We start from the raw sequence: 19,143 nt of genomic DNA, 5'->3' as shown, positions 1-19,143 counted from the left end.
TCGATCAGTCCCATTTTCCCATAAAAAGTATAACCAACAGATAATGTGCATTTCATTGACAATCTAACATAATTAAGGGAATATCTGTCCGAAGCAATGTCGCTGTCCTAAGGAATCCAGGGAAAGAAATTTAGATTTTACGACCTAAGGTTCAAGAGCTATAAGGCTAAATGTAAAGTGAGCTGTTATAGCGCCACCATGAGGCCGACTGATGTAATTATTCATTACATTAATTTTAATAATTATTATGAACCTCCCCTCCAAGTGTTGTAACTGTAGCCCTTTCGGTTTCTGAGAGAAAAATACTTGAATGTGAGTTTTCGCATTTTCCCATATAAGTCGATGGGAAATTTGTATTCAATAATACATTTAATTAACAGCGTTACATTTGTTAAATTGAAAAAAGGGCCTCATTAAGACCCTTATAATATAATGGTCAATACCTGTGAAAATTCAGAGCGATTGGTGCAGCCAGTGAGGAACAGCAACAGTGTTTCAGACAGACAGACAGGACAGACATTCTGTTAATTATATGTTAGATGTACATATCTACAATAACTATAACAGCATATTATAGGATAGTTGGCACCACCTGGTGGTGGGTGAGCTGAATGAAGTCAAGAGCTGAAAAAAGTACATTTGAATGGGTGGGATGAAGATGACGTGCTCACCTGGACTCTTCAGTTTCAGTGTCAGGTCTGATTTTCATAACTTGAACAGCAGCTTTGGTAGCAAAGGTAAGTACCCTTGGATAGAAGGTAGAAGAAATAATACACTGACAAGACCTGATTTCAAAGATTCCAAAGTTGTTTCTACCACAGTTGTTGTGGAAAGGGCAAATGTTGTACTTTAGGCTATGAAACCGCCTTACCTAATGATTTCATTTTTGTTCTTGTTGACTTCCTCTACAGGTGAATCAAATCGAAGCTCAATTTTATATGATTGGTCAACCGTGAAAATCTAGAATATAAACAATGAGCAGAGAGAGCAATTATTCTTCCCACCAGGTAATGAACTCACCAGACAGACAGACAGACAGACAGACAGACAGACAGACAGACAGACAGACAGACAGACAGACAGACAGACAGACAGACAGACAGACAGACAGACAGACAGACAGACAGACAGACAGGGCAAGTTTATACTGCATGTATAGCAAATTTCAACAAGGCAAATATACTGTACAATTTCTTCAGGCTTCTCACCTCCAGCACTGTGGTTGTTGAGAGGCCACCCGTGTCTGTTGCTGTTACGTTCACCAAATACTTCCCTTTCAGATTCGTAACAAGCTCTTCAAGAGATCTGCAATGTAGAAAAAAATGAAAAGCTAAAAAGATTTAGTAAAACACTCAACAGAAAGCTATTTTAAATATGTATTTTTCAGCTTTTTATTTTATTTAAGCAGGCAGACAGAAAAGTGGTCTGGCAAAAGGCAGCCTCTTTTGGGTGCAAGTATGGGAACCCCTGCTCGATAACAAATCCCTTCTGCAGAAAACGCTGATCTACAAGCATGCAAAATTGTAGATTTTGTGACTCTTAAGAAGAGCGTCATCTATAAACAGCTGCAATGCAGAAAGGGACTCACTGGATGACTGCGATGTAAATTTCATTTTCCTGTGGGGCGCGGACAGCTTCAAACAGAATCCTCTCGTCGTTCGTTTGATTGTTGGAGTCGTGGAATTGCACTGACGTCACTTCAAACGTAATTTGCTGATGGATCCCAGAGTCACGGTCTGTCGCCTGAAATGTGTGTGTGTGTGTGTGTGTGTGTGTGTGTGTGTGTGTGTGTGTGTGTGTGTGTGTGTGTGTGTGTGTGTGTGTGTGTGTGTGTGTGTGTGTGTGTGTGTGTGGAGGGGGGACACACACTTAAAGCAGCTAGCATCAACAGAGACAATTTAATTTATGGATTATTTGTGTCACTTCATACTCACTTTAACACTGGCCACCGATGTGGCCTTGCTTGCACTCTCTGACACCACAACTAAACACCAGAGAGGGAATCAAATCACAGACAGGCAGACGTACAGTACCACCATAGATATATACGTTGATAGATATACGAGCTCACTGTATATAGTATCTGAAATATCTTATACATCCACTCACCAAACACGGAATCGGGGACAATGAATTCTGGAACATTGTCATTTATATCCACAATGTTGATCACCATTTCTCCTGCAACAATTCAGATTATTAATTCATATTGTCTCTTTCCACAGATCTGTGCACTCATTCTGAAGAGGAGCAGCAAACCTACATTCTGTCTGTGTGTGTGTGCGTGCACAGTCTGCACGCATGCGTACAAGCACATGTGTGTGTTTTTGTGTGCCTCAAGTAACTGCATGTGAATGTGTATTCTGAATCTGATATAGTTCGCTTACAAACCAGTCATGCCCTACAACAAACTGCACAATTAGAACAACTATGTGAGCTCTTCCAACCACAAACCCTAATGAATCGCAGTGCTTACCTGATACTGCACTGTTGTTGGCTCCTTTTTCCGTGTTCACATCCACCACCTGAGCCTTCATTATCACCTGCACACACAGCTCATAATCCACTGTGACATTCGGGTTCACTATGACTTCCCCTGTTTTCTCCAAGAGGAACCAGTTGCAGGGGCTCAGCGTGTTGCTGCATCGGCACTGGGTGGATTCCATCTCGTAGACCAACAAAGGGTCGCCGTCTCTGTCCTCGGCCATAAACCACCCGACGGCTCCAGCGATCGTGCTGTTCTCCTTGACGTCCACGACCTCCGTCGGCAGGAACACTGGTCTTTCATCGTTCACATCCAAGACCTCCACTTCCACCACCACCATGGAGCTTTTGAGTTCCAGGTCTGCGGCCTCCACCCACATGGTGAAGTTCTTGTGAGCACTCTCGTAGTCCAACTCGATGTCCGGGTCCACGGAGATGTTGCCTCTGTAACCTCCCTCCTCAGGATAGGTACGAATGATGAAACTTCGAGAGCTTCCATTAATGATGCTGAAGGAGATGCGGTTGAAGTCTGAGGTCTGGTCCAAATCCACTGCATGCACGGAGCCAACATCGCCTGATTGGTTGAAGCAAAGGAGTAGAGAATGTTTCAGTAACAGTGTCTACAAGTGAAAGTAGTTGATTGAACAAAGTTGCTTACCTTTCATCCCTTCTTTGACTGAGAATTTGTATGACGTTTTATTAAATCGTGGAGTGTTGTCATTGACATCCTGGGAGGCATTAAGAGAAAATCAATAGATAGAAATTGATTATGCACCATAGAGAAAATCAATACCACTATCTACAGTGGCAACTGACAATAGTGTGTGTGTGTGTGTGTGTGTGTGTGTGTGTGTGTGTGTGTGTGTGTGTGTGTGTGTGTGTGTGTGTGTGTGTGTGTGTGTGTGTCAGGGTTAGGATTAGAGCAAGGGACAGATTTAGGTTTAGTTTTAGTGTTTGAAAGACAAAGGGTAAATGTAACTTTAATGCAAATTGTACATTCTAACCTGTTGCTGTCCTCATGAGCATACTTTGAAATACTAACACACCAGTGTGTATTCAGTTTCCTAACAACCTTGGTCTATTTGGGTGCTGCTGACAAACTGTACAGACCACAAATTGTAACATCAGGAGTATAGCATCAACATGGGTTGACTAGACACTGGTGAAGACTCACATCCACTTGGATGATAACTGTGACCCACGTGGACAGGGGATGGGGATCAGTGCCCTTGTCGGTAGCAGTCACATTCAACTCAATTTTCCCCTCTAGCTCAGGATCCAAGGCCTCTCGGTCCAGTTGGGTTCGGTTTGTCAGAACTCCAGTGTCAGGGTCAATCGTGAAGAGATCACTGTACTCGCTTGGCACAATTCCAAACACAATCTGGCTGTTTTCCGTCCCTTGTTCGTCATCATCAGTAGCCTGTAGGGAACATTGGAAGAAACAGATGGTAGAATCCAATATTTTATATTATCAGATATGCCACCTGGAAAAATAAATTAAAAAAATCATGAGACAACCATCACCATGTTTTCTGTTTGTAAGTGAGATTGTGAGGTCCATTTGTTGTATAAGATTTACATGCAGGATTATACTTCTATAATACTATCCAATAGTTACTATAGTTAATTTCGTTTGTGGTTCTTAGTTGAAGTTGTCAGTTAAATTTATTTTTAAATTGTCTTAGCGACTTACACCCTATACTAGGCTACTTTGACAAATAGCGGAAATAGCCAATGTATTGCGAGCGCGATTGGTTTTTGACATTTTTTGAAGGGCACTAGCCCCTCCAATGCATGGCTTTCCGAAATGATATCATAGGCCAGCCAAGTCTATGGAATTTGTCGAGAGCCCAATTATAATTTCCTGTCCCAGCAAAAGTCTACTCAGGCTTATGGGAGCACCCCAGACCGTTTGATTGATATTCATTTTAGCTGCCCCGCCCCCTTCCTATACAAACCCATTGTAACCGTAATATTCCTCGAAAAAACACGTCCTTTTTTTCTGGTTTTTTCATTTACTTTTTCATTTATTTAAAAAAAAAAGTATGCAGAGGCCGGAGGAGACAAAATAATATATTCAAAATTAAAGATTAACCATATCCCCTAAAATGGAGGGATATCAAAAGCAGAGTCATGTTCATGGATATCCTCATCGTAAATACCTGTATTTTGAGGTCCACATTTTCACCCTCTTTAACAAACTCCAGATAAGGATTCCTGTTGATTTCCGGCCTGTTGTCATTGATGTCAGTCAGTGTGATCTCTAACACTGTTGAGCCTGTCTTGTTGTCCGTGTCTCTGGCTTGCAGGGTGGCTGAATACAGAGACGTGACCTCTCGGTCAATCAGCCTGCTGTTTGCCACATACACCACTCCTGTGTCTGGATACACATCGAAATACTTGCGCCTGAAAGAAAAACAAAAGAGCACACAGGAATAACCCAGTGTCACAACGACAAGAAGGATATGTCTTTTGTTTCAAGATACAGCATGGATAGGGCCGTCACCATCATGATATTTTACTTATTGATTGTCATTAATAATTTAGATTAATGATTGAATTGTGTTTTAATTATACATGTCTGTCTAAACAGACATGTATAATTTCTAAACAAAAATTGCACAGGGCAGATATGACAAAAAACTTAAAGGACCACTTCACCACTTTTCAACTTCTCTTCCTATAATTGGTCCTAACTAATGTTCATGATAAAATACCACCATTTTTTTCTACTCAGTCTGTGTCTCATAGGAAGGCTGTGGGCAGTTCAGAAACCCGTCCACCAGTGACATCATCGATGGTGAATCCAAGCTAATAGAAACGGCAGGCTTTCTTTTCCTGAAAAGTTGCAATGCAAAAGTTGAAGCCATCGTTCTCACGATAATACAAATCTAAATATATTTTAAAACAAATCTTGTCACTTGTCACTGGTGGACGGGTGTCCGAACTGCCCAAAGCCCTCCTATGAGACACAGGAAAAAATGGTGGTGTTTTATCATGAACATTAGTGAGGACCAATTATATGAAGAGATGTTGAAAAGTGGTGAAGTGGTCCTTTAAATAAGAAATTACTGACATGTATTCATTTTAATATATCTAGAAATAGCCGATTTGTAGCTCTGCTATTTACACTATTTTTTGAAAAGTATGAAAAATATTTCTTCCAACAAGGAAACTATGACAATTATACAAAAATAATTGTGATTATCTAAAATAATTGTGATTAGGCTCTTTCTCTAGTATGTAACAATTGTGACATGCTTAAAGATGGATCGAGTGCAGTGATGTTTGTACTTTTTCTGTTTTGCACGGTTAACATTACTCTAATAGACCCTCCAGGTGTGGTTATAATATTAAAATATGTCTTCCCTGTGTATTTTTGGTTTCTTCCTGAAAGCTGAAAGTCTTTGAGTCAAAAGGCCCAATCGAAATAACACCATTTTAGTGTCAATCAATCAATCAACATCATAATTATACTGTACATTCATTCAAATGTAGAATTTCATGCTAGAAGGCTTTCTTACCTTTCGTTGTAGTTGTTAGGTCCGCACCAAAGTGGTCCAGGTGTTATTTTGTGCAAAACCGCATTATTGGCTATTTCCCCTACCACACCATAAGCCCTCAATGGGGCGTTGGGTTTTAGTGCTAATTTGCTCATTTCCATTGCTCGAAAATCCTTTTTTTATATAAATCCTCTCTGGACCACTTTGGTGCGGACCTAACAACTACAACGAAAGGTAAGAAAGCCTTCCAACATGAAATTCTCCTTTAATCATTACATTCTGATGCGAGTGTATATATAGACAAAATATTTTGGAAATATTACATTTTGATGTACAGTAGTGTCATAATTAAATGTAATGTTAAGGCACACAGACTATCAAGAAACATGACACTTCATGTCAAAAAGGTTGCTGACCCCTGCAGTATATAAAGGATAGTTATACATAGTGTCTGGGAGCAGTCTGTAGATGAGTCTGCCTTCATCCATTGTGTCAGGATCCTCTGCCTGAAAAAGAACATAACCCTTTGTGAATGTCAGATCAATCCAAAAATATTCCCAGTTCCTTGCACATTTTACTACATGGGTTTCTACATGGGTTACATGTAGTTAACTACAGATAGTGTGTGTAGCATCTCGTTGCAGTCGGTCAGAAGCCTTGTATCTCCATATTTCAATGTTCTGTAAATTAATGCATGCTCTACTTTGTCACACAACATTAATAGCAGATGTACAAGCTTGTAGATGTGCTATTTTTAAACTTTTTAAGTGAAAGTGTCTGTCTGTAGGTCTGTCTGTAGGTTTTATGATATTTTTAACCAATGAAAAGAGCTTACTAAATAATAACTGCCTTGATTGGATCCATTGGAACACAATTTCCTGTAAAGTAAATGTTTTGGACGTACTGCATAAGGGTTCCACCCAACAGCAACGATACTCTATACAATATATTGTATATACATGTATGCTAGAAACTATTGTGTTTTCTATGGCCATGTCATATGCTTCTGACATACAGACAGTATATGCACATTACAGAGCATACCTTTAAAGCTTGGGATTGAATTTATCATTAAAGTTCAAAATTCAAATAATACACAGAATAACCCTATTGAATTTCTCAATCAAATCAAACCATTATTTATGGGAAGTAGCTGTCAATAATGTCACGAGTACTGTAGCTCATTAAGCTTTAATCTAAAATACTACAGATTGATAAGTAAAAACTTACAGTGATGTTGGCGGCAACTGCTGTACCATTTGGACTGTGCTCCTTAACAGATATCGAATAGGACTCCTGTGGGAATTTGGGGTTGTTGTCGTTGATGTCTTTGACCTTGATGGTGACAGTAGCAGTAGAACGGAGCGTACTGTCTTGTACATCTTCTGCTATCACCTGTACCGTAAGACAAAGGAAACCAGGAAATAGCATCATGTTCACCAACAGCACAACTTGTAATTTTTATTTTTGTACCCCTTTTACTCCCCAATGTAGTCGTTATTCCAATTGATTCCTCCCCACACATACCGGTATCTGTATTGTCACTGCTGTTGTATCCTACTGTCTCACCTACCAGTGTGAAGCCCCCACCGGGGGGATGTAGAGCATCCGTCCTACTCCTCTCACCCAACACTCCGCCCCAGCCGTAGGAATACGTGCAGTGACAATTATCACACTCCCTGCCTGGCTTCCCTCCCCTGAACACGTGCCAACTGTGTTTGGATATGGACCAAGGTGGATTCAAACCCACAACCTCTGCGGTAGTGGGCAGGGCACTGCCACACCCAAGCGCCTTATCAACAGCACAACTAATTCAGGCCTCACACACATGCAGATGCCATTTCCATTTTATCACAAGTCTTGCTAAATTACCTGCACATGAATTCACTGTGAGCGGAGTCGGACTATAAATTCTGTCCAACATTATCCTGAGCTGAAATACAAACAAATCTACATGCAAATAGTGCACTGCAAGCCCATATACACCGGTCAACTAGTGATGAAGTCCACTAAGAACGGAGTCCCGCAGCGCTCATTAGGCCCTCTCCTATTTTTGAGTGGTGCCTCCGATGTATGTGTGTGTGTGTGTATGTACAGTATGTGTGTCTGTCTCTGTATCCGAGCACGGACAGCTGAAACACCTAAAGTGGCCAGTAGAGTACAGCACAGAGTAAAGTGGCACAGAGTACACTACAGTAGAGCCCTGGGCACGTTCCTGGGGGTCTGGATGTTCCACACTGTAACTCTTGTCATTTCTCGACCGTTTCGGACGCGGGAAGGCTCGCCGGAACCGGGCCGGACCCCTGGGCGCGTTCCTGGGGGTCTGGTTGTTCCGGGACCCCCATACACGGTAACTCTGTCATTTCTCGAAGATTTTTTTCCAAACATTATCTAAGTACTGTAGAGAGCACAGTACACTACAATACAGTACAGAGCACAGTACAGTACAGTATCCATAAATAAATGTCTAGTTGCACCGCTCAGTTCACACAGGTGTGATTTTCAAGTGGTTTTAACCAGTTTTGGTGTAACAGCTTACGCGCTTTTCCTTATCTTATCTTAATATAGTATTTACTGGTCCCCTGGGGCGGGGAAATTACTTTTCTGCATTTACCCAGCGAGATGGCAGATCAAATTGCTCAGATAAGTGCTCTGTGGCGAGCTTTTAGGTGTTAAAAGACTTGCTCAGAGACACTTCGACACATAGACGGACAAGCCGAGAGTCAAACTTAACTCAGCCAAGGTTGCCAACCTGTCTCACCAAACATGATGATTTTGAAATTGGCTTCCCAGTGCAACATCATTCTCAGGTTTCATTGCTTGACACCTCAATTCTGCAATCTGTGCTTACCTGAATCACCATCTCTTTTGTTTTCTCGAAATCCAGTTCCTGCGTGTTTTTGACCATGAGCTGAACAACGCTCTCTGAAAAGGCAAGCGAGGGACCCACAGCAAACACCTCCTTATAAACTCCGTCAATGCTCAGTTTGATTTCTGCATTTTTCCCCTGCAAACATCAGAAAATGATGACATACTTTATAAAACCTAAATCAGATCATAAAAGTCATACATTATTAACATAATGCAAAAGCTGTGGTTTCCCAACTCAATACAAGGGATCTATAGAAATATATCCCAATGAGTGAGTATGCCGACTGATTCATCTGAATCTTAAAATCTTAAAAGAGAAGGCATACAATGGTAGCCTGTTTTTTAGTGCCTTGTACTGTCTCCGCACCCTGAGTGAAGTCCACCCGAATTTCTCACAGGGATTGTCTGTAATAAATCTAGATAAACAGATACACTGCATCCATTAATAGGCTTGAGGGTTTACAGTAAAGCATTGGCATGTTCTAATTAACTATCTGAGAAGGGTTTAATAAGCAGTGAAATCCTTAACCTTATCCAGTGTGGTACTGGTGTACTCAAGTACTGACACACGTTGCATTGCAACGTGTTGTTGTGAGCTTGTAGGTCGTTAACTATATTATATTTATATTTTGATTGCAGTATAAATACTTTTACTTAAGTAAAAAAAGGGTTGCATCACATCACTGACCTTATCCATGTCTCTGACTGTCATGTTGATGGGAACATTGCCTAGCGAGTGCTCAAAGACCTCTCCTGTGAAGTTATCCGCCCGTATGCATTCACTTTCAGCAGAATCACCACACATGTAAAACTCAGGGTATTTATCATTTATGTCTTCAATGGTGATCCGTACTTCTGCAAAGGCACTGGCCTGAACACCATGGATGTTTAATGTGGTCTCCATAGCCTGGGGAATAGAATACAATTGAAAATAGGATTCAATTACAATTACGTTACAATTATATTTATAATTGAGTATAATTAAGTACTGTACAATTACAATTCGTCCCCTTCTTAAATGAATGGCCTAAGTCTGATTCAAAACAAAACTAGCCTATATGATATTTCCTAATCATTCCACAAAAAAAACGTTTATGACTATTAATATAAAAATAGCACTCCTTTTCAATTAGGACGTCGAGGTGGCCATGTCATTAGGAGCCGACTTAGGCTAAAAACAAATTAGTTTAAGAAAGTGACAAATTTGGAACTTTAGAAGACGCTCTTAAAACTGCAAGAACGGTGTAAGCATTATATATATATACATACATACAGGTGCTTGCATACATGCACCTGACGAAGCCAAACGGCGAAACGCGTCGTGCAATAAAAAATGAAGCATAAATAATCTTGTCCTGAGTCTCTGGAGTGTGCGGTCCCTTGCTTTCCCTGGGGAAGTTCTCTTTGGCCTGCATATATATATATATATATATATATATATATATATATATATATATATCCTGTAACTACCATACATACTGTATATCTGGGAACAATAGGAGGGAGCCAGGGAGACATAAAATTGAGGAAACTAAAATAAAAATCAAAGCTGTACCTTGACTCTCAGAGTGACGACATCACCAACAACTTCACGGTCTATGTCATTATTGACAAATATAGCTCCATCATTTTCTGAGATGCGGAACAACGCGACTGCTCTGGAAACTGTTGCAGCTGCGGAAACAATTCCAATGTCAACGATTCATCCAGTAACATCATTCATTAATAACATTCATTCATTCATTCATTCGGTCGTTTGTTCGTTTGTATGTTCATTCATTCATCCATTTATCCTTTAATTAATTCATCCATTCATAATGTGTCCGCCCTGTCACTCATCCTATCATTCATCCAATTAACCCAGCATCCGTACTCTGGGGGGGAACAATGAACATTATCCAAAAATAGTAGATCTGACTACTGTAGATCGGTTATTTTTGGTGTAGAGACTTGGGCCCTTATTTATCAACGCGTTGATAAATAAGGGCCATAGTGTAGATGGGAAAAAGCAGTCAACGTCCAGTTGCAACTAAGGCGTGTTTACTAAGATTAGAGGATTTAAACTGCAATAACTGCAATACTGTTGTTGATGCTCACATTCAATGCTGTAGGTGATACGATCGTTGATTCCTGTGTCCTGGTCTATGGCCAACACTTGAAATATAGAGTCGACCTGGCAATACAAAAATAAACCAGTCAGTTGAAGAAGTCTACACACAAACACACAAATGGCTACTAAATTCTCGGTTGCTGAAGTACAGCTAGGCTGAACGAGTTCACGTCAAATTCACAGCAACTGTGCTTGACATGAGTGCAATAATACATGAACACAAGTAAAGCGTTATTCATAGTCTGGATTTTTGGTGGTGAGGTGACCACCGAACTACAACATGACGTCACAAGCCGCGGTGAAAAGCAAACCACCGCCACCGCCCCAGCCATTCTCTCTGTTTTTACTCACCACCGCTCAACGTTATTTCAGCTCCGGTGGTCAGCTCACCCCCGGAGCGATGCAGGTCACCTGACCACCGAAAATCCAGACTATGAATGAGCCTTAAATGCCCAGTATCAGTGTTGCCAGCTTTTCCGAGAGAAAAAAGCAACCAGGCTCAAGCTCAAAAGAAGCGACTATAGGCCACATGAGCAGTTTAACCCTATATGGATCTTCAAACTCATATTAAAAGGCGTCAATTTACTATTGTCAAACAGACCTTGAAAAAGAAAAAGTGATACATTTTAAATATTTTTCGAAACATTTTAACAACACAAATCTGGTACAGCATTCTGGCACAAAATATTTTCGATGGGGGCTCTGTGGACAAATACATATTATTTTGTTGGGGGTCCGACATGAACATTTTTGAGAACCACTCGTTTAACCAGAATTAGGAAACAAGCCCAAATATGTAACTGCACTTAAGAAACAAGCCCCAAAACCTGAAACCTCCAACTACCAATATTTACAAGCAACTGTACAGAAAAACAAGCCCAAAGCTTATAACAAGCAGTATATGTAAACTCAGTGATAGCACATCTCTTTTCAGGCAATCTGAGAACCCATCGGCATATAAAGGAAAGATCACACCCGTGTGAAGTGAGGGGTGCTATATTAAAGTCTATCTCATGTTGATTAGGTGATGTAATGGTGATATAAAACAAACGGTGCCAACACAAACATTAAATGCCATTAACAATAAAGAGATGACATAATTGAACTAAAGAGAAACATTAAACCTGTATTAGGAGGGGCTAGCGCCCCTCAAATACAGCGCCCTCTTGAGTCTTGACATGAGTCAACAGTCTGTCTTGAGAGACAGACTTTTCAGGTGGTAGAACTAGATTATCAGTCCACCTTTTAGGAGCTAAAATCACTGCTCAATTTAGTCAGTTAGACCAGTGGCTCTCAACCTTTTCAGGCCGTGAACCCCCAAAATAATCATATTAGAACAGGGGACCCCTCCCACCCTGACCAAAATAATCATATTAGAACAGGGGACCCCTCCCACCCTGATAAGCACTTGACTTTTTCCGCATGTCGGACCTTTGGTGTGTCGGATCTGCATGTGCATCCCCACATCCCCACATACCCACATTCATTTTCGGGCCTGTTGAGAACTCTAGTTTTCGCCGGCTGCACTAATAAGTGCAGTTTAAATGGACAGGTATCAGTCAAAAGGGAGACATCGAAGAGGAAGGATGGATGGGGAAGGATCAATATATGGAATGTCAGAACAGAACAATGGAGATCTAAGGGGTTGAGGTCAGATGTAGAGTTGCTGGCCAATATTGATGACATCAGGGATCTCCATATATGAGCTTAATAATGATGACATCAGGGATCTCCATACATCCATCCCTGATGATGTCACGTTGATGGATAATTTTGAATTATTGTAGATCTGTTATTTTGTGGATGGAAGTTTCCATGTTCCCAATGACTTTGTATCTTCATGCCCCATGTCCTGTACCTTTCATATCTCAAGCCCTGTGTCCTACCGATTTTAATTCTTCCCCCCAGCCGGCGTGCTGATAAAGTATTGTTTTCTCCGGTTTGCTAAAACACCCAGCGTGTCTGTGGAAAACACCCTGTTATTCGGCCTTGGTGCTTTGCCAGAGCAGACAAGTTGTCTGCTAGTCACGTTAGCTGGTTGAATTTAACTTAAATTATGAACTACATTTACATGATTAACTACATATCCCATACATTATGCTTCCTGGTTTGGACAGGATGTGATTGTTTGAACTTCCTTTGGTTATTTGACACGTTGCTTTGTGTAGCCTTCTCAAATCTTGATTAAAATGATATATATACCGTGTCCATTTTGTGGCACGCCGGAGAGACATTTTGTAATTTGGCTGTATGTGGGATCTGTTCTATTCTCTCCGAACTGAAAATGAATCGACAAAAAACATATTTGCTCTGACTGGACAATCATTCTTCCTGGTGGATTCATTTATTCTATTGGGTATTTAAAGGTATTTTTCTAAAGAGTATTTCCTGCTTAAGGTAACATTTGGATATTGATCATTCTCTTAAAAGTATTCCTGTTAAAGCTAATTCTTAACTTTATCATCTAAAAGGTTTAAATCCATTTTTGTAAATTGTTAGAGGCTCTCTGCCTAGACTTGTGGTGCTGAGTATTTATTTGTACTCAAAATACTTTCAAAAGTATTTTTACAGTTTTATAGTTTCAGCTCTGGCTATCGAAGTAATAAAGTAATACAGTCCTTTTTATCATTAGTAAATCATTAATTGTCCCTTCTGCATTTTATATGCAACACACTTGATGTCACGAGGCCAACCAACTAGTCTCGCGTTCCCAGACTGTTGCCTCTCACAATTTCCAAATACTTCTGTCATACAGTCTGGAGCAACGGAAGAGCTGTCATAAGTAAAATATAAAGCGGAAGTGGAGACTCCTCCACACTTCCGTTTAGTCGTGCAAATTTATCCTAATATAAATAGAAAACATCTAAGCATATATAGCTTGTTGCTTAGCAGAAAAGGAAATAAAAAAAACAAAATATTAGATTATCTTTATTGTTAATGGCATTTAATATTTCTGTTAAGGACAAGATGAAATATTTTTTTTCATTGTCAATGGCGTTTTTAAAACAAACATTGAACTAAAACAAACATTAAACCTGTATATAGGAGTATTAGTCCAAAGTTAATGAGACCTTGATGTACTGTATATATATATATATTTTTATAACTTTGTTTATTGGTTTTTTCACAGAAGCATTATTCAAATACTGGAGTTGAAAAAGAATAAATGGTGGCATTAACAGCTTCTCTTAATAAACCGTAGATGTACTGTATATTTGAGTTGACTTACCACGCGGGAGTGCTCTGTGACTGAGGTTGTGTAAGGTAGTCGTATAAACTGTGGGTCAAGGTCTGGCACGTCTATGACGGTGATGAAGCCAAAGGCGACGTTTGACTGAAACACCTGCACTCCGTTGAGGAGACCTCCACCGTCCTGTTATGGGACATAAAGAGACACTGTAGCTCAAAGGTTACAGCCAGGGCAAAGCGACAGGAAATCCACGAGTTGGTTAATACAGTCTTAGCCTAATATGCTACATGATTGCCAGTTTACTATGTAAACCTGCAAAACCTGTCAGTCAGTCTGTCCGTCCGTCCGTCCATCACGCCTCGTGACACACTCCATATACTGTATAGCCAATACAGAATTCATTCCATACGTTGATCTGATCCCCCATGACAAAGCACCAGCGCCCGCCCAGCAGTCTGCCATTACCCAGGCGGATGCGTGCACGACCTTTGGGGCGAGGTCGCACCCTCAGGGCGTCTTAATGGTACATTATTTGGATCTATTACATGCTGCACTATGTCTCAGTGTGTACAATGGTTGGAATGCACATATTTGAGAGAACATTAACTTGGTCATACTAAAGACTGGGACCCAGTGCCTCCCTGCTTGGCACTCAGCATCAAGGGGTGGGTTGGATTGGGGTAAGACCCTGCGACATACTAGCGTCATGTCCAGTACATCAAGGGTTGGATTGGGGTAAGACCCTGCGACATACTAGGGTTGGATTGGGGTAAGACCCTGCGACATACTAGGGTTGGATTGGGGTAAGACCCTGCGACATACTAGGGTTGGATTGGGGTAAGACCCTGCGACATACTAGGGTTGGATTGGGGTAAGACCCTGCGACATACTAGGGTTGGATTGGGGTAAGACCCTGCGACATACTAGGGTTGGATTGGGGTAAGACCCTGCGACATACTAGCGTCATGTCCAGTACATCAAGCTGCCTCACGCTAAGGAATGGGGCTCCATTTTCGTCACCGCTAAACCCCTTATCCCTAAACTTCTTTGCCTTTTTTACTATTTTGCAAAACATTTTTGAATAGTTGAAATGGTCTACAAGCTCACAACGTGTCAGTGTAGATTGGCTAGTTGAACTATTCCAAAATGTTTTTTCAAAATAGTAAAAAAAAGCAAAGAAGTTTAGGGATAAGGGGTTTAGCGTTGACGAAAATGGAGCCCATAGGCTCCTGCCCCTATGGGCCTCATGGCTCGGCAACGCTTACAAAATTAGCTAAAGTCTATCCCTAAGGATAATGAATTATCTGCAAAAATATGTGGAAAGACTTTAGGGGAAATTTCTATGCAATATCCTTTGATAAGAAAAATACTTACAGTTGCATTTATCTTTATTCGGTAGAAAGTGCTCAGAGCGGTGTAATTTAGGCTGTCTGCTAATGTGACTGCACCAGAAAACACATCAATGGCAAACGGATGCACTCCATCACCTGGAATAACCTATAAATCATAGTGTAAAAGCATTTTACAGTTCCATATAGATTAATCCAGTCAATTATTTATCTGATAAGGTGTCTGGTAAATACTATCACCTCGTCAATGTTGTATCTCACAACAGAAGCAACTCCTTCATCAGCATCCTCTGCAAATACTGTAAACAAAGTTGTTCCCACAACTACATTCTGATCAATGGGAAGTAAAGAAAAGAATGAAAAGAAAAATAAGTAAATAAGTAGGAGTCAATGGATGCTTTAGCAGGTATTAAGGTCAATAATACCTGCTAAAGCATCCGCCTTGGCGAGTTGGTAAATTGGCGACTCGTTTGGTATTCGTGGCATCAGTGGGAATCATACTTGCCTTACAATATTGTCTAATTGGAGTCCCAGAAATAAACAAAAATGTATCAAATGCGGGGGCCGTAAACTAATGCATATACAACTGCGTTGAGAATCATTTATACACAATACAGGTCACTTTCCTGCAGAAGAATCAAATGAATAGGAAAAATATTTAATGCTGTTCAACTTACTTCTTCCACATCCCTGTTGTATGCAGATTCCGTAAAAATGGGTTTGTTGTCATTGGCATCTATTAATATTATGTTTATTTCTTTCGTGGTCTGAAAGGTAGAGCGTAGTGGACCAGTGAACAGCAAAATAATATGAAATGCAAAAAGCTGGTATGCTCACTTGTACTGTATTCCATCTGCCCTTACTGTATATTTAAACTTACCATAGTAAAGCCATCATTGACCCAAAGTCCAAGTTTCATGTATGTTTCACCAGATGGCATGGCCTAGAGCAAAAACACGGCAGTTTAAAGTGTGGGTAACTCAGCTTGAATACCAGTGACGTTATGGGAAAAAGTAAGTAACCAACAATTACCCCATCTAATTTATGCTTGTATGATCTGATATGTAAGTTATGTAACTAACTGACCTTTGTACGTCTTTAAATGTTCTGATGAATTGAAAATGGAGGACCCTGATGTAAACAAGTTTTAGCAGTTTGTTCCTGTATACACCTGTACTTTCGTTTGAACTGTACCCATTCTACAAACTGTGAATACAATTTTCAATCAATCAGCCTCTGACCACTGAGTTGCTCTCTGCTGGTGCTCTTGTGATGAGTTCTGATTATTCCGATACTTAATTAAAATGTATATGTAGGTTTAATTGAGCGATGACAATCAAATAAGAAAGGCTCGCAAGGAATACAGGAATCTGTACTACGTATAGGCCCTTAACTCATTCAGGACGGGAACCCCTTTTGGTGTTTCAACCCTTCTGGACGGGAACCCCTTTTGGGTACAGTATATAGCAGCATAACATTTTCGTGCTTTTTGAATAAATATTTGAAGTTTTTCAGAAAACTTGATTTAGGCCTCAATCCTAAATGGTTAAACTTTAACTTTAACGTGGTCCTTTAACTTAAAGGACCACTTCACCACTTTTCAACCTATCTTCATATCCTCACTAATGTTCATGATGAAATGCCACAATCTTTTTCCTACTCGGTCTGTGTCCCATAGGAGGGCTGCGGGCCGTTCAGAAACCCATCCACCACCAGTGACATCATCGATGGGGAATCCAAGAAGTATATATCTATTCCCGAAAATTTTTATTATCGTTCTCACGATAATAAAAATCTAAATATACATTTACAATGTAACAAACAAACAAAATCTTGTTTATAAGAAAATCTGCCTAATTATATTAAAGGTCTGGTGATTTTTTCTCCCTTTTTTCTGACCTCAATTGCACCAAAAAAACCTGAACATTCAGTTGATTTTTCTGAATAAGTCTCAAAAATAGCCTCAAAAAGTGCTATGATTTGGAGCAGACCCGTCGTTGATCCAGGCGACAACGGCTGCGTTCATCGCTGCCCGTTTGAAAAGCCCTTTAGAGGATCTCTGGAATGAGGGTGTTGTCGTTACAGTTAATAGTTATTTTTACAAACATATTAACCAATTAAGTCTTATTTTAGGCTATACTTGATTGTTTCCGAAAAGAATAATGTTTTTTTGTGAGAAACAAAATTGTAGGTATGTTTTGATGCCAATACTTTTTTTTACTTTCATTCAAGTAAAACATTTCAATAAAGGCCTTTAATAATTTTACTATTATTTAGTAACTATATATTATATTATTATTATTATATTATTATATTGTGACCAAACATATCTGAACACTGAGCAAAATTCACAAAGGAGATGTCCTTCCTACTGTAGGCCTACCTCTCTGTCAAGCTCGTTCTGGACTGTTACTTTTCCAGTTGCTGGGTTAACAGAGAAATAGACCATACTGAGACCACTTATGCCATAAGTCAATGGGTCGCCTTCAGGATCGGTTGCATTAATATTAAATGCAAGTCCATCTATAAAGAACAGGGAGTAAAGTAATGTAAATGTCAAAGTAAACTTTACATATGACTATAATCAATGTAGTAAAGTTTTTAAAAAAAACAGTTAAAAGGTTCATCCTATCTCCTCAGCTCTTTATAAAACAACTGAAATTGGAAAAGATGAAACAAAAACCTAAAAAGACCATGGGACTCGAATAGGCTACTATAGAATGTAAGATGCTAAATGATCTTGTTGGGTTCTCTCTCCCGATTGGATACAATTGATATGCCAATCTGTGTTTACTAAACTAGAGAGATGGGGAGATCCCAGTTAATGAATAAACACTCCATAGCAATGATTACTATTTGAACTTTACATTACATTTTTCTTTTTCTTTTCTTTTTTACAAAAAACATGACTTAGCCTACACCCCATTTAACTGCATTCACTTATAGTCACTGTTTAAATCAAAATGCAATAATAAAACTTGCATTTGTCTACCTACCTTTGGGGACATCCTCACGCACAAGTTCAACTGTATTGAAGATTCTAGGACTGAGATTTGCTAGGGGGAAAAAAGAAAGAGTTTAATGTTACATGCTGCTATACAGACACAAAAAGGGTATGCTTATATTGTTAGCTGAATATACTCACCGTTGCTGAGGCTAATAAGGCAGTACAACAGTAGGATGCTTCTTGTAAGTATCCCCATTTCTACCACAGAGACTAAATGGGAAAAAACACGTGTTAACTTGACCACTGAAGACCTAATTTCTCGTTGAGAATCAGTTCAATCAGTCTGTCTATGTCTTCAACACAGCATCTTGTGTTTTATGGAACATTATTATATGCTGCTGCTATTTACTACCTCATTTATATAGGCAGTTAAATGAGGCAGTAGTACTTAAAGGAATATTTCACTTTCAAAAAACTTTTGGTCGTTTACTCGTCTACTCAGGCTTATGTGACAGTTTTTAAGTTACTTGATTCAGTATTAGATATTTGATATTCATTTCAGCTTCCTCCGCTCCATTAATCTATTATGGTTAAAATGGGTTTGAATAGGAAGGGGGCGGCAGCTCGTTGACTATCACTCAACGGCCCATGCGTACCACCTGTTTTGAATGTGCACATAATGCAGGAGG

The 19,143-nt window shown here is 39.8% G+C and overlaps 1 protein-coding gene across 1 annotated transcript in view; it reads right to left on the bottom strand.

Annotated features, from left to right (window-relative positions):
* LOC306920331 (cadherin-related family member 2-like) overlaps positions 1–19,143 on the bottom strand; it is a gene marked incomplete at its 5' end in the record, with an annotated part of 34,975 nt that overhangs the window by 9,100 nt on the left and 6,732 nt on the right. The window contains 17 exons of the mRNA XM_079497045.1: positions 672–746; positions 872–960; positions 1,209–1,305; positions 1,589–1,743; positions 1,935–1,984; positions 2,110–2,181; positions 2,477–3,058; positions 3,143–3,212; positions 3,659–3,904; positions 4,647–4,890; positions 6,432–6,493; positions 7,218–7,382; positions 8,839–8,994; positions 9,547–9,765; positions 10,414–10,532; positions 10,956–11,031; positions 14,198–14,341. Of these exons, the coding sequence (XP_079353171.1) occupies positions 672–746; positions 872–960; positions 1,209–1,305; positions 1,589–1,743; positions 1,935–1,984; positions 2,110–2,181; positions 2,477–3,058; positions 3,143–3,212; positions 3,659–3,904; positions 4,647–4,890; positions 6,432–6,493; positions 7,218–7,382; positions 8,839–8,994; positions 9,547–9,765; positions 10,414–10,532; positions 10,956–11,031; positions 14,198–14,341 (2,621 nt within the window). The remainder of the gene's footprint in view (positions 1–671; positions 747–871; positions 961–1,208; positions 1,306–1,588; positions 1,744–1,934; positions 1,985–2,109; positions 2,182–2,476; positions 3,059–3,142; positions 3,213–3,658; positions 3,905–4,646; positions 4,891–6,431; positions 6,494–7,217; positions 7,383–8,838; positions 8,995–9,546; positions 9,766–10,413; positions 10,533–10,955; positions 11,032–14,197; positions 14,342–19,143) is intronic.

The sequence above is a fragment of the Electrona antarctica genome (assembly GCF_951216825.1).
Source record: "Electrona antarctica genome assembly, chromosome: 1".
Classification (NCBI taxonomy): domain Eukaryota; kingdom Metazoa; phylum Chordata; class Actinopteri; order Myctophiformes; family Myctophidae; genus Electrona; species Electrona antarctica.
The sequence above is the reverse complement of the archived record's forward strand: the minus strand, read 5'-3'. Positions and strand labels throughout refer to the sequence as shown.